We start from the raw sequence: 15,078 nt of genomic DNA on the forward strand, positions 1-15,078 counted from the left end.
TATTGTGAATGGATGCCCTCATTGTGGATGGATGCCCTCATTGTGGATGGATGCCCTCATTGTGGATGGATGCCCTCATGGTGGATGGATGCCCTCATGGTGGATGGATGCCCTCATTGTGGATGTATGCCCTCATTGTGGATGGATGCCCTCGTTGTGGATGGATGCCCTCGTTGTGGATGGATGCCCTCGTTGTGGATGGATGCCCTCGTTGTGGCTGGATGCCCTCATTGTGGCTGGATGCCCTCATTGTGGCTGGATGCCCACATTGTGGCTGGATGCCCTCATTGTGGATGGATGCCCTCATTGTGGATGGATGCCCTCACTGTGGATGGTTCTATAGATGCTTGGATTATTGGGAGGAGGAAAGCTTCAGCAGATGCACATCTCCACCTATTATCTGTAGTGTAACCAAAAAACCATATTGGCTTCCAGACGTCTTCTCCTTCCCATGATAGCATGAATGAGGTGGTTGATCTGTGTGTAACATTGTCAGAGAATAGCCCAGATAAATGGTCTAGGTGCACCATGAAAGATATAAGATACACTTGATTTTAGTTTATACTACAGTCTTTATATATAGTACATACATTATGGCGCACATTTGTGCCATTTTGGTGCAAATGTGTAAAACATTCTAAAAAAAAATAATGCACTCAGACCGCATAATAACGATCCCAACGTTCAAACCCCCGAAAAAAATTCAATATTGAAACCTCAAACCAAACCCCAGAACGCATCATTATTTAGAGCCCAGAACAAACCTATCACGCAAAGGTGAGGGAAAGACTAAGTGCACAACAATGGGAGGGGGAGGAAGCCCAAACACTAGGGAAAGGGGGAGTGGAGACCCCTAGGCAGATCTGACAACACCCTGTCTCCCCTAACATCACTAAATAGGTTCCACACCTATCGCCGAGCAGGAAACCTAATCCCTGACTGCCTCTAGCGATAGGCCCTAGATAGGGAGGGGATGGGATGAGCACTAGTCAGCCTCCACTGCAAATAAAAACAGGTAAACAGACAAGGGAAACACTTAGCTTGAGAAGACACCAGAGAGATCACGCCAACTATCCTCAAAGGGAACTCCAAGAAGACACTTGCCGACTACTAGTACTCCAGGCCTGGACAGAGGAAAATATACCTATCACTGGCGACTCTCTGGAAACACTGAGAGTATTTAAACATCCAGCAGGAGTGTGTCAATTAGCAGCAGAAGGTGGAGGTCGCTGCTGGGTCCTAGAGGAAGAATGATATCACTACACTACAGAGATGAAAGGATCAAGAAGGCATCAGCAAAGCGCAGTGACCTTCTACAGCCGGATCCAGAACAACTGTATGTTACACTTGATACACTCGTGACAAAACCCCAAAATTCAGATCACAGACAGGACCCCAATATTCAGATCCCATATCTTAAACCCTACATCACATAGTCAAAACTAAAACTTATAGACCCCAATCTCACATCTCCATATTTCAGACTCCAAGCCAGACCGTCATATTTACACCCCATCATATTTACACCCTTTACCAGGACTTTAAAGGGAATCTGTCAGCAGGTTTTTGCTATGTAATCTGAAAACAGCAGGAGATAGGGGCTGAAACACAGAATTCAGGGATGTGTCACTTATCAGACTTTTTGCTGTTGTTTACTTACAGTGAAGGTTTTATCACCAGGATATTATCACTGCCAGGACTGGTGCTCACTTGCCTGCTAGTCTGACCACTCCCCCTCCTGTGATAAGCAGCTTTCTGTGAATAGAAAATGTACATAGAAAGCCTGGTGTGGGCAGGGGCAGCTTTCTGAGCTCTGCTTCATGTTACATCTAGTCAGAAGAGGAAAAATGGGTATCCTGTGCTGTTAGTGAGGATCCAGACGAAGATTCAGTGAGACATAGAAAATAACAATGTGGTTTATTTTCTACGCATTTTGAAGTAATCCAACTTCTTCATCAGGGAAAAAAATTTTGTTGCAGAAACCTGGTTACAGATTCCCTCTAATATTCAGGCTTCGGACCAAACCCCAGTCCAGATGCCAATACCCAGACCTCAAAAAGGACCCCAATATTCAATTCCTAGACCTCCTAATTCAGACTCTTGACCAGACCCCAGTATTCATACTATACTCCCAGACCCCAATATGCAATTCTGATATTACAGACTCCTTGCCAAACCCCCATATTCAGACCCCATAATACAGAACCCCACACTAATATTTGGATCTCAGACTCCATAATTCAGACCAACCTGTTTTAATTATGTTCCTCTCTTTACTCCAGGCCAGGCTCCTCTATGACGCCACTAAACATGTGATTCTGATGTTGACCAGCATGAGGATTGTGTGGGCCAGCATCCAGATATCATGTTTGGTGGTACCCAAAGTCAAAGACGAACTCTGACCTACAGAAGATGAGTTGGAAGCAAGGAATAGTCCTAAGAGAGTCAAAATATTGTGACAAGTGTTTAAAGTAGATTGTAAGAATTCGGCAAGGTTAGACATTCATGAGACTTGCTGTATATCTTCTTTTATTTTAGGAAGTATTTGGAAGTCGGATGTACCAATTTTACCGTATATCCCATACCCTCTAGATCCAAGCACAGGTTTACCAGTAGATTGTAAATTCACTGATTTACATGAAGCTTCATGTGAAACCTATACTACAATGGTGGATCCAGTATCAGGTTTGGAGGTTCCAATTCTAGCAGTGACGAGACATCCAAAGACGCAGCGATGGCTGGCTCTAGGAGGCATGTACCTTCATCCACTGACCAACCTACTGTCACCTATAGAGATTGGAGGTCCTATGATTGGGGCTCGAGGGAAAATATTTCCAATTTTAGGCATCGGGCTGGAGAGAAGTGCAGGTGAGTTATGTTCTCCATGTATTAGGCAATGTGATATCTGCATAAACCAACTTAAAGGTATTATGGACTGGCAGATTTCATAGTAGTGTGATGACAGACCTGTGTGTATGGAGAAAATGTATAAAGATCAATGTACTTGCCTTTTCTTTCCCCGGTGCTTCCAGAGTAGAAGATCAGGGAGTCCTCCCATTTTTTGTTTACAAGCAACGAACATATGATAGTTGCAACCAATCAGTGACTGAAGTGTTCACATGACCTACTACTAGCATTACTGACAAGGCTTCTGATTGGCTCTAGTGGTCACATGACCTGCTACTGGCAGTACCGACAAGGCTTCTGATTGGCTCTAGTGGTCACATGACCTACTACTAACGTTACCGACAAGACCTCTGATTGGCTGTAGTGGTCACATGATGGATGCTTGTAAATAAAACCCAAGTGAGCCACCTATATTGGATTCCCAAAGGAGAGACAGGGTTAGTAGTATTTATTTTATTAATTTATAACTTCTTTTTTTATTTTTATTTTTAAACAAGATAATTCCTGCGTTTTTCAATCCCTGTGTTCTACCAGATGGCATGACAACAAATTTGCATTGCCTGTGACTTATAAACATTATTCACGCACATTAACCCCATAGATCCACTTGCAATTTTTACTTTTTTTTTTTTTGCTATGCAAATCTATTAAACTGTTTTTAACATTTTTCTTTTTTTTTTATTTTACTGGGGGGTTTTTTACGCTAAATATCAGAGTCAATTTTTCATTTTATTCTGCCCATTTGATGTCTTAAGTGTAAGCTTTTTCTTCGTTTATAATATGTGTACAATACAATTTTATTTATTTAATTTGAATACATATTTTTTGGTCTATTCTTACATTAATGTTTAGTATTTTGTTTCAAAAAAGTTCACAAAAGGTCCTAAAAGATCTCTGGAGACATACAGTGATTTTTTTTTAATTGTACAGTTTTTCACTATAACAGAGACATCCATAGATGTCAAAACTACAGGAAAATCAGCTGCCTGCCATGATACAAGTCACTGGTTGAGCTGATCTGGGTCTACTAAGACCCAGAAGCCCTGCTACACCCAGCGATCATGTAAATGGCTGGTCCCATAGGTAGGATGAAAAAAGAAAAGACAGAAGTGAGAAGTCCAGGAACCAACCTGCATCATGGTAGTTTTAGGATTTGTACTATCCGCTATCGAGGTACAGTAGGTGGTCGATAAAGGGTTAAAGTTAAAATATATTCTATGCCTAGATAAATGGAATATAATGAAATGAGTAGAGTTTGTATGACTACAAGTCTAGATTTGTCATAAGCTTCTCTTCGTCTCTTCTCTTTATCTACTCCTAGGAGATGTGATTCCGCTGGGAGGCGTAATGTCTTCTTCAGGATCCATATTGGTTTTGGGGGAGACGTTCTCTGAGCCGCTGAGTGGGAAGAAAGTTCAGATTCAGGGGGCAGTTCTCCACCAGGATAAGGTGGTGCCCCATGCTGGCGGCCTCCAGACTTTCCTAGATACAAACCTAATGATGGCCCAGATCACGGTCATTGACGCCATGAAGGCGCACAGGGACCTGCTCTCAGAAGAGATGCCTCTCGTAAAAGATGATTTTGAGCACGCACATAACGCTCTAACCGAAGCAATGGAGACCATGGAAAAAGCATTTACTGTAAGGAATCAGTATGTGATGGCGAGGATGCACAACGTTACTAGTCAGCACAAAATGGCGGTAGATATCAAATGTTACGGTGGAAGTTTAGGTAAGTCATTGAGCATTCAGCTACCTGACCCTGATTTTACATTGACCTACAAGTGCACAAGTGGGGGTATTTCAACCTTGGACTTTTTTGGGCACTTTAGGACCACCACATATCTCAAAAAAAGGGGTTTCGAGACTCCTATCCAACCTGGGTGGAGAATAAATGAAGAGGTAGCCACTTCATCCTCTCCATTAATACTCTGCCAGTGGCCACCTGACTAAGCATGGCTAGGGTCGGGGCCCTCCATTCTGGAAATAAGGGTGAAACCCACATCTATCAGGCTGGGGATATGCCACAAATGTCTAAGATGGGAATATCTCTTTGTAATCTCATGACTAGTATCATTTAATAACTAAACTTACTTTAATAAATGAGCCAGAACGCTGGCAGGTTTTGCACCCAAAAAAATAGTAACCATACCTTCCACCATGTTTATTTTTTTGTATGTATTTAGCAATTAGTATTCTACCTGATATTATCTCAGTTCTCATCATGAAGATGGACTCTTTCCCGTTCCCTGTGTCTCCTTCATTAGGATTGATTAGGTATAATAAGACCGAGCTCTGGATCCCTGCGGTACTTGGAATGGAGATCCCAGATCCTGGACCTTCAGACCTGATTGTTCCTGTACTCGGGGTTGAACATGATTTTATTAAGGGTCACCTAATTCCATTGGCGGGAACAATGGAAGATGCCGAGGGCAGAGGTATGTGAATAAGACTAGGAGTTTTCTAGTGGAAACAGCTCCAGGACATGCTCCTTCTTTGGGGAGTTTTTGCAGTTTTGCAATTCTTGAAACCATTTTGAACAATTTTTCAAGGGTTTTTTAGAGAATTTTGTTATTTTTTTTCATGAGCATTTTTTTGCAGCCTTTCAATGAGACAATGGAAATACAAGGAAAAAATAGCAGTTTTACGGGTTCATTCAATAAATATATAAACTTTATTAGTTACATACTATGCATTAAAAGTTACATCATAAGAGAAAGAAAAGAAGTATGTATAGACAGGGATCGCCAACTTTTAATCATAAATTTTTATTGGACACGTAACTAAACAAACCCATAGGTTGGGGGGGTTTCTTCCCCTTTTTTTCACCTCTTTATGCATTTTTACACACATCACATGCATGGCACTTTGGGTATTTTCCCTAGATAAAAGTCCTATATTTTTTTCTTGATAAGGTTGTACCTACAGCAGAATAGTAATTACCTATGTGAGTATCATTTCACATGTTTCCTTGCTTTATTCTGTATTGTAAGCAGGGATTATATTTATTGGTATAACAATTTCTTGCATTGTGCCATTTTGTGTCTATTATGACTCTATGTTTGAGGTTTAGCCCATATAATATTGTGAAGGGGCTTGTTGTTATATTGAAGCCTTGTGCTTTTTAAATGTTTTTAACTGGGTTTGTTTGTCTAGTTACGTGTCCAATAAAAATTTATGATTAAAAGTTGGTGATCCCTGTCTATACATACTTCTTTTCTTTCTCTTATGATGTAACTGCAATTGTCTGGTATGTGACGGGTTGAACACCATAGTATAGTATTACTGTTATTGCTATTGTGGTGCCCTCCATTTTTCTCCCTAATTATACTATGCATTAAAATATACACAAATATAGCAATGGATGGCATGTGCAGGAAGACAGAGATATAAATAGCAGCAAGGGCACAGGTCAACCAAACCTTATAGAAAATGTTAGAAGAGGTAACCAGACCTTCCCTTGAGAAAGCCGGACACGCTCCTACGCGAAACGTGCGTCGGGAAGCAGCACTGGCCTTTTTATTCTTCACTGGGCGCCACTCCTTCTTAAGGTAACCTATGAATTCTTATGGGAGGGTCTTTTGTTACGAGCCCTCTTTTGCCATGAGTATATGTATTTACTCTGTCGGCTCATTGGGGGACACAGGACCTTGGACCTTGGGTGTTATGCTGCTGTCCACTAGGAGGCGACACTATGCTTATCTGAAAAAGATTAAGCATGGCTCCTCCTCTGCAGTATACACCCCCGGACGGCATCCACCTACTCCAGTTTTTGCTTAGTGTCGCAAGGAGGCACACCTCAGACCTTCACTCGTCCCTCGCTTCAGCACGGGATTACAGATGAAGAAAAGAGGGTCTCTTAAGAGACCCCCGGCATGGCTCCTTCCTCTGCCCCCTACTGCGGGGTGCACAGTTGAAGTTGAGATGGCGTAGCCACCATGCTGCTCCTTCTCCGGCCCCTTGGGTCTGGCTCGAAGTTGAGAACCCCCCTCCTTCCCCAATTCCCTCGGTCTTGGTCCGAAGTTGAGGCGAGGACAAAGCCCCCTGACAGGTGACAGCGGCACCCTCCCTAATCCCCCCTGGGGGTATTAGGTTGAGACACCATCAGGTAGGGCCTGGACGGCAGCATCTGCAGCTCTCACCAGCCAGCACACCGCAGCCGAGGACCAGCAGCAATACAGGAGCCCCAGTCTGTCTGTGGGACCCTGTAGGAGCCGGGGGGAGTGCAGGCAGCCATGGCACACACAGGCACAGGCCTTCACAGGCCCTGCACCTGCGGCAGCTTTTCATCTTAAGCGCCTAAGGGGGACTCTTTTCAGAGACCCCCTTACACTTATGTCCCCACCGCCATTCTGCCTTTCAATCCGGGGGGGTCTGGTTCTGATCCGACCCCCCCCCCCCCGGACTACCGCGCTGGCCTGGAGCCCTTTTGGGCATAGAAAATAAATTTACACCGCGGCTTCGGCCTAGCCAAAGCCGCTGCCCATTTTCCGCCCCCCAGCCCGCCCCCCGGATGACGATTTTTACTCACTGCGGTGTCACACAGGGGGCGGATCTAGGCTGCAGGGCACGCATCTCCATAGCAACTGCCGCCCTTTCAGCATTCTGCCCCCCTTCTCCTTCATCTCTGCAAGCAGGAGAAGAGCTACGGCAGCCATCATAAGCTGCAGGACGCATACAGGCCAGCCAAGTCTCCGGGGAGGCACAGGACCAGGCTCTTTCAGCGCTGTTCACAGGGGCACATTGGTGGGGTAAGTTCACAGTCTGAGTTACCTCAGCTGTGAATTTTATTACTCTGTATCCTCCTCTGCACAGTTAGCCCCCTTGCATAGCCACTCCAGGTGCACCATGCCGGGCTCAAAGTCTAAGAAAACCAAGCAGGACTGCTTTTACGCTTTCTGTACAGCCTGTAGTAATGCTCTTCCCAGCGGCAGCACATATCCGCATTGCAAGGATTGTACTCAGACTACTGTGCCAGAGTCCCAAGTAGCCCCTACCAACTCTTCAGTGTCTAATGCTACGCCGGAATGGGTCACTCAAATGTCACAATCTATGACACAGTCCATAGATAACATGACCTCCAAATTGCTTCAGGCTCTGCAAAGCCATACCTCGACTATGAATGCTACCCAACAAAGGGAAAGCCGGACTCAGTCACATACTGACCCAGGCACATCCATGTCAAGGTCAGGACGCAAGCGCACCCATAGGTCACGCTCATTTGCGTCATCCCATAGCACACGGTCATCCCTGTCTAGGGAGAGATACCGTAGTCACAGGTCATCTACACAGTCCCCTACCAGGGACAGACAAGATATTTCTCCGCACCAATCTCCGTCCAGAGAAATCCCTCATTCTGGGTCACCTAGGACACACCTTAGTGATACACAGGAGTCAGAAGGCGTCTGCGATTCTGACTCTGACAAGGAAACTGATGGGTCCTTAAATCCAATCCCACCTAGCAATGCAGCGCTAGGTGAGGACATAATCTCGTCCATACATCGGGTGCTGGACATCTCTGATCCGATCCTGGACGCACCACAAAATAAGATTTCATTTGAAGGAGCTCTGAAACCACCTAAGCTTTTCTTGGATCATCCAGAATTTAAATCTATCCTCACAAAACAATTCTCACAGCCTCACAAGAAGCTTAACAATTGCAAGTTTCTGGAGGCCCGTTACCCCTTTCCAAAGGAAACCACCAAAGAATGGGCAGATCCACCAGCAGTGGACCCCCCAGGCTCCCAACTGGCAGCACAGACACTTCTTTCACTGCCAGATAGCGTAACCCTTAGGGATGCAGCAGACAGGCAGGTAGAAAGTATGGCTCGCTCAATTTGCGAAACCACAGGGGCCTCCCTAGCCCCCGCGTTCGCTTCAGTCTGGGCAGCCAAGGCCATACTGGCTTGGGCAAAAAATCTACAAACTGGCCTCCAAGCTTCTGCCCCTGAACTGTCGGACCAAGGAGTTCAGATAGCAGTTGTGGCAAATTACATGCTTCATGCAGCTCTGGATTCTGCAAGAGGTGCAGCGGGCGCAATATCACACGCCATCACAATTCGGCGTATCCTTTGGCTGCATGAATGGAAAGCGGACGCAGCCTCAAAGAAGTCCCTCACGCACCTTCCATACCTCAGCGGTCGACTTTTCGGTGAAAGCTTGGACACGATGATATCCAATGCCACAGGGGGTAAGAGTACCTCTCTTCCCCAACTGAAACCCAAGCGCAATTATAACCAGCGTAACCAAGCTCAATTCCGATCCTTTCGGAACTCTTCCGGCTGGTCCGTTTCACGGCCACCACAAAATAACAGCCGCTTCACACGCAGGGAAGACTCGAGGCCGACACAAAGGTTGGACAAATCCTGGCAGTCAAAGGCAGGCCACTCAAAATCAAAAGGAGGAAAATCTAAGAATTTCTCCTCATCATGACTCACAGACTCAGGAAGACACTCCACCTGTAGGAGGCCGACTTTTACTCTTTCATCAAGTCTGGCTACCTATTACAGAAGACAAGTGGGTCAGGGAACTAGTATCTTCAGGATACAAAATAGAGTTCACTTCCAACCCACCAAACAGACTCTTTATATCTGTTACCCCAAAATCGCCAGTAAAAGCTCGCGCCTTCCACCAAGCGGTCTCATCGCTTCTTCAAGCATGAGTCATAATACCTGATCCCGCAGCCGAGCGCTTCCAGGGATTCTACTCCAATCTTTTCATAGTCCCCAAGAAAGGAGGAGGGGTACACCCCATACTAGACCTAAAACAACTCAACAAATATGTACGAGTACGTCACTTCCGTATGGAGTCCCTCCGGTCAATCATTGCATCCATGGAAAAAGGAGAATATCTCGCCTCCATAGACATACAAGATGCATACCTGCATATACCGATTGCACCTGCCCATCAGAGATTTCTCAGGTTCGCAATCGACCAGGACCACTACCAGTTCGTGGCTCTCCCGTTCGGACTCGCCACGGCTCCCAGAGTGTTTACCAAAGTCATGGCAGCCACCATGCACGTTCTACACTCCAGAGGCATAGTAGTCTTTCCATACCTGGACGATCTTCTCGTCAAGGCTTCTACCTTCAAGGACTGCGAGCTCAGTGTCTCAATCACAATCGACACCCTGAGTCGCCTGGGTTGGTTAGTCAACCTACAAAAGTCATCACCAACCCCAAACCAGTCTCTGACATTCCTGGGAATGCTATTCAATACCTCCAAGGGCCTAGTGCTTCTCCCCAAAGACAAGGCACTGCCTCTCCGTCTAGGAGTTCGCACCCTTTTCAGCAAACCCCCTCGATCTCTCCGGTTTGCAATGAGAGTCCTTGGCTGGATGGTGGCGGCAATAGAAGTGGTTCCATTTGCCCAGCTTCACCTCAGACCTCTCCAACTAGACATTCTCAAGTCATGGGACAGGAACCCTTCTTCTCTCGACAGAAAGTTCCAGCTGACGTCGTCAACCAGGAAGTCCCTTCACTGGTGGCTCAACCGGACCTCTCTAACAAAAGGGAAATCTTTTCTCCCAGGTCAATGGAAGGTCCTGACCACCGACGCAAGCCTGACAGGTTGGGGTGCAGTACACCTACACCACAGAGCACAGGGCAAGTGGTCCCCAGCGGAAGCAACCTTGCCCATTAATATCCTGGAGATTCGTGCCATCCTCCTGGCGTTGAGAGCCTTCCATCACTTACTGGCAGCCTCTCACATCAGAGTACAATCGGACAATGCCACAGCTGTGGCATATGTCAATCACCAAGGGGGAACCCGCAGTGCCAGAACGATGCGAGAGGTGACACGCATCCTTCACTGGGCGGAGAAAATTAGCTCCATTATCTCTGCGGTCCACATTCCGGGTGTAGACAACTGGGAAGCAGACTTTCTCAGCCGACAAGGAATAGACTCGGGAGAGTGGGCTCTCCATCCCGAAATCTTCCAACAGATCTGCCATCGTTGGGGCACTCCGGACGTGGACCTAATGGCTTATCACCTCAATGCCAAAGTCTCCAACTTCATGGCCAGAACACGTGACCCGAGAGCTCTAGCAGCGGACGCCCTGGTTCAGGACTGGACCCAGTTCCAGCTCCTGTACATTTTTCCATCTCTCCCCCTGATTTCCAGAGTGGTGAGAAAGATCAAACAGGAGGGAGTTCCAACCATTCTAATCGCACCGGACTGGCCCAGGCGTACATGGTACGCCGACATTGTACGACTCACAGCAGACGTTCCCTGGCGTCTTCCCGACTGCCCGGATCTTCTGTCACAAGGCCCGTTCTACCACCAGAACTTAGAGGCCCTCAATTTGACGGCGTGACCATTGAGACCTGGGTTCTAACCCAGGCAGGTTTTTCACCAGACGTCATTAAAACCATGATCAGAGCACGAAAACCAACCTATGCCAAGATTTACTGCCGTACCTGGAAAACTTTCTTTACTTGGTGCGAATCTCGTAACCAGACCCCACTCCCTTATTCCCTACCCAGGGTACTCGGTTTTCTCCAATCGGGTCTGGAAGCCAGACTATCCCTGGCCTCCCTTAAGAGCCAGGTGTCAGCTCTTTCAGTGCTTTTTCAAAAATGCATTGCTCATAAACCGCAAGTAAGAGCATTTCTCCAGGGGGTTTCCCGATTGGTTCCCCCCTACAGACGACCTCTAGAAGCGTGGGACCTCAACCTGGTGCTGACAGCATTACAGGAAACACCCTTTGAACCCCTTAGGGAAGTCCCACTCCTTCTTCTATCCCAGAAAGTGGTTTTCCTCGTGGCAATCACCTCGCTACGCAGGGTGTCTGAACTCGCGGCACTCTCCTGCAGACAGCCTTTCCTGATTTTTTTCCAGGACAAGGTAGTTCTCCGTACGGTTCCATCCTTCCTTCCGAAGGTTGTATCCAGCTTTCATCTCAATGAAGATATTTCACTACCATCCCTCTGTCCGGTTCCGGTTCATAGAGTGGAAAAGGCTTTGCATACGCTTGACCTTGTCAGGGCACTGCGTATCTATGTGTCTAGGACTACGCCCTTCCGGAAGTCTGATTCTCTTTTCCTTCTTCTGGAAGGCGGCCGCAAGGGTCTACCAGCTTCCAAAGCTACCCTTGCCAGGTGGATCAAATCCACCATACAAGAGGCCTACCGCCTCAAAAATTTGCCTATTCCAGCAGGTATTACGGCACATTCTACACGTGCGGTAGGGGCCTCCAGGGCCCTTCGGCACCAGGCTTCGGCACAACAAGTGTGTAAGGCAGCCACTTGGACTAGCTTACACACGTTTACAAAACACTACAACGTTCATACCCAGTCCTCAGCAGATGCGAGCCTGGGCAGACATGTTCTGCAGGCGGCGGTGCCCCAATTGTAGGGACCCGTCTACACAATATTCGTCCATTGCTTCCCACCCAGGGACTGCTTTGGGACGTCCCAAGGTCCTGTGTCCCCCAATGAGGCGACAGAGTAAAGGAGATTTTTGTGTACTCACCGTAAAATCTCTTTCTCTTAGCCTCTAATTGGGGGACACAGCACCCACCCTTTGCCCGTTCCGGGCTGTTAAGTTGAGTTCTCATATTGGTTTTCCTTTGAGTTCTTACATAGTTGCCTTCTTATAGGCATGGTTATGTTATCTATGTTACATTCCTCCTACTGCTTTTGCACAAAACTGGAAAAGGCTGATGCCGACAAGGGGTGTATACTGCAGAGGAGGAGCCACGCTTAATCTTTTTCAGATAAGCATAGTGTCGCCTCCTAGTGGACAGCTGCATAACACTCAAGGTCCTGTGTCCCCCAATTAGAGGCTAAGAGAAAGAGATTTTACGGTGAGTACACAAAAATCTCCTTTTTTTCTCACCACTGGGTTATGGGGCATTGGGCAATCTCTAATCAATCTTTGAGATCTAGATCCCCCCCCACATCTGGTTACCTCTTCTGGCCATGCCAGGGGTGCTTGGAAGCCCCTTCATTTGCATATTAATTAAAACTTATTTTCCCAGGCAGTGCACCAGGTACCTTTCTAGTATGGTTCTTATAGGGGCTAAGTCTCTTACAACACTGTGTTGTCCACTTAAAATTCATTTTGGGGGTGACAGAGTCCCTTTAAAGTTGTGATAAATTCATTAAAACTCTTATATCGTTCAATGATTTTGGAGCCTTTGACTGTTGAAATCAAGACACTCGAGTGATGGTGTCGTTTGGCACCTTACCCCCATCCCACAGCTCATACCCCCCATAGTGGTTGTATGGCCTTCCAGTGCCACTGTTAACGGTGCTCTGCATAGCCCAAGATAGTGAGGGGGTATTCTCAGTCAATGGAGGTACACAGCTTGTAGAGATTCCAATTTGGCACCAATTATAACTGTCTCAAAGAGAAGATCAGTTTTTTATCGGCCAGACAAAGTCTACACCTATTAGATATGGGCAATAACAGGTAGCACTCAATTTAAAGTTGACCATACACTATTAGATAACTTTTGGCCAAACGCTTCTCCTTTAAGTCCCCCATGTAAATGAGCTTTCGTCTTGGCTGAGCATAAATGTGCTCTCTATGGGGAGACTTCAACGCCAAGCCAAATGTGACCACCAATCTGAATTCAAACTTCTTGGCCCATCGGCTATCATCAGTCACTCGCCAAGACTCCTCCTTGGCTCTCCCCATGTCTGGAAACATCTCCAACATATATTATAACACATAACATATCTACTCTTTGAAGGCTCATGTTGTTTCTATGACTTTCTTACGGACGCTTCCATCTTTACAAGGTCTCATACCCATCAGAATCGGAGGTAAGACAATTGACCCGATTACAGGGTGCAGCTGTCCGGTGTTGGGCGCTGAAACAAACCCAGTAACAGGGATTATAATGCCGGTTCTCCAACCACAGGGGAGAAGAAAAGACCAAGATTACTATCTGGTATGTACGGTAAGATTTTAGTCATTTTTGGTCTTGAGAGTTTGGCACAATCACATGGTGCATCTGTTTTAGTTGGATGCTATTCAGAAGGAGATGAGTGAGAGAGAGAAATATTGGCAAAGCCTGAAGAAGAAAGAAGAGGAGCTTCTGAAGGAGCTTAGTAGGGTGACCCTTTATGTCCTCGACGTGGCCAGAGATGGGAAGATTCATAAGGTAACTGCATTTCCATCCCGGGTATAAAGCCTACCCTTATGAAGGGCTACCAATATGTGACTGGTGGGCGCCTGATACGAGGACTGATAGGTGAAAGGGAATCACACATGGAGAACTCAAGTCCACATGCCCCCTTTTTGGTTGAGATTGGATAACCGTTCAGTACAAGCGGTTCATCTTCTGACGGACTTGAGCTGTCTTTGTTTTATGAGATCTACATATTCCCCGGCTGTGACGGCTGCAGGTAGGTCATAGCATGTCAGGGCTGATTGGATTGGGGCGAGCAGTAATCGGCTGATCGTTACGGGGACGGCATTCTGGCTGGATGGCTGTGGCTTTCTCTCACAAGCTCATTGCCCCCAGAGCTGCATTCTAAAAAGGGGCTATATCAAGAAATTAAAGCTGAGCTCTGATTCTTTACTATAAGCAACTAGACCAGTTTTATTTTAAGACCAGTTTTATCAATTACCCCAAATCTGTTGGTAAAGGAGCCACATGGTGATGGGAGGTTCGAACTGATAGCACGCACCATAGTCACACTGCCAATGTAAATCCCCATTCAAGGGAAATTATCATCAGAAAGTTACCTATTGTTTAACCTCTTAATGACGGGAAATTTTTCATTTTTGAGCTGTCATTTTTTTTCCTCTCTTTCGTCCAAGAGCCATAACTATTTTATTTGTCCATCAACATAGAAACATAAGGACTTGTTATTTGTGGGACGAGTTGCCATTTTTAATGACACCATTCACTTACCCATAAAATTGTAATTCCGCTTTTATTTATGCTGTAAAGATGAGCATACTTCTAACATTTTTTTTATATTGTACTAGTCAAAATTTTTTTAGAACTTTGTAAAAAAAAAAATTGTTTGTGTCGCCATTTTCTGAGACCCATAGCTTTATTTATAGTTTTCCATCAATGGATCTTTGTTAGGGCGTGTTCTTTTATTTGCTGTTAAATTATATCATTTTGGCTCCCCGCGATCATGTTGCAGGGGGCTAATGGGAGTGCACATTGGCAATTAAATTTAAATTTAAAATGCTGCTGTATGTCATTTT

At 45.9% G+C, this 15,078-nt stretch overlaps 1 protein-coding gene across 2 annotated transcripts in view; it reads left to right on the top strand.

The window, feature by feature from the left end:
• Positions 1–2,552: 2,552 nt before the first annotated feature.
• LOC141171619 (uncharacterized) overlaps positions 2,553–15,078 on the top strand; it is a 157,859-nt gene continuing 145,333 nt past the window's right edge. For both annotated transcript variants that reach the window (XM_073655289.1, XM_073655290.1), the window contains exons 1-5: positions 2,553–2,868; positions 4,229–4,639; positions 5,175–5,345; positions 13,653–13,804; positions 13,877–14,017. In XM_073655289.1, coding sequence (XP_073511390.1) covers positions 2,667–2,868; positions 4,229–4,639; positions 5,175–5,345; positions 13,653–13,804; positions 13,877–14,017 — 1,077 coding nt within the window. In that variant the 5' untranslated portion in view covers positions 2,553–2,666. The remainder of the gene's footprint in view (positions 2,869–4,228; positions 4,640–5,174; positions 5,346–13,652; positions 13,805–13,876; positions 14,018–15,078) is intronic.

Source organism: Phyllobates terribilis, unplaced genomic scaffold, assembly GCF_046119375.1.
Source record: "Phyllobates terribilis strain yellow unplaced genomic scaffold, ASM4611937v1 Scaffold_12__6_contigs__length_324123572, whole genome shotgun sequence".
NCBI lineage: Eukaryota > Metazoa > Chordata > Amphibia > Anura > Dendrobatidae > Phyllobates > Phyllobates terribilis.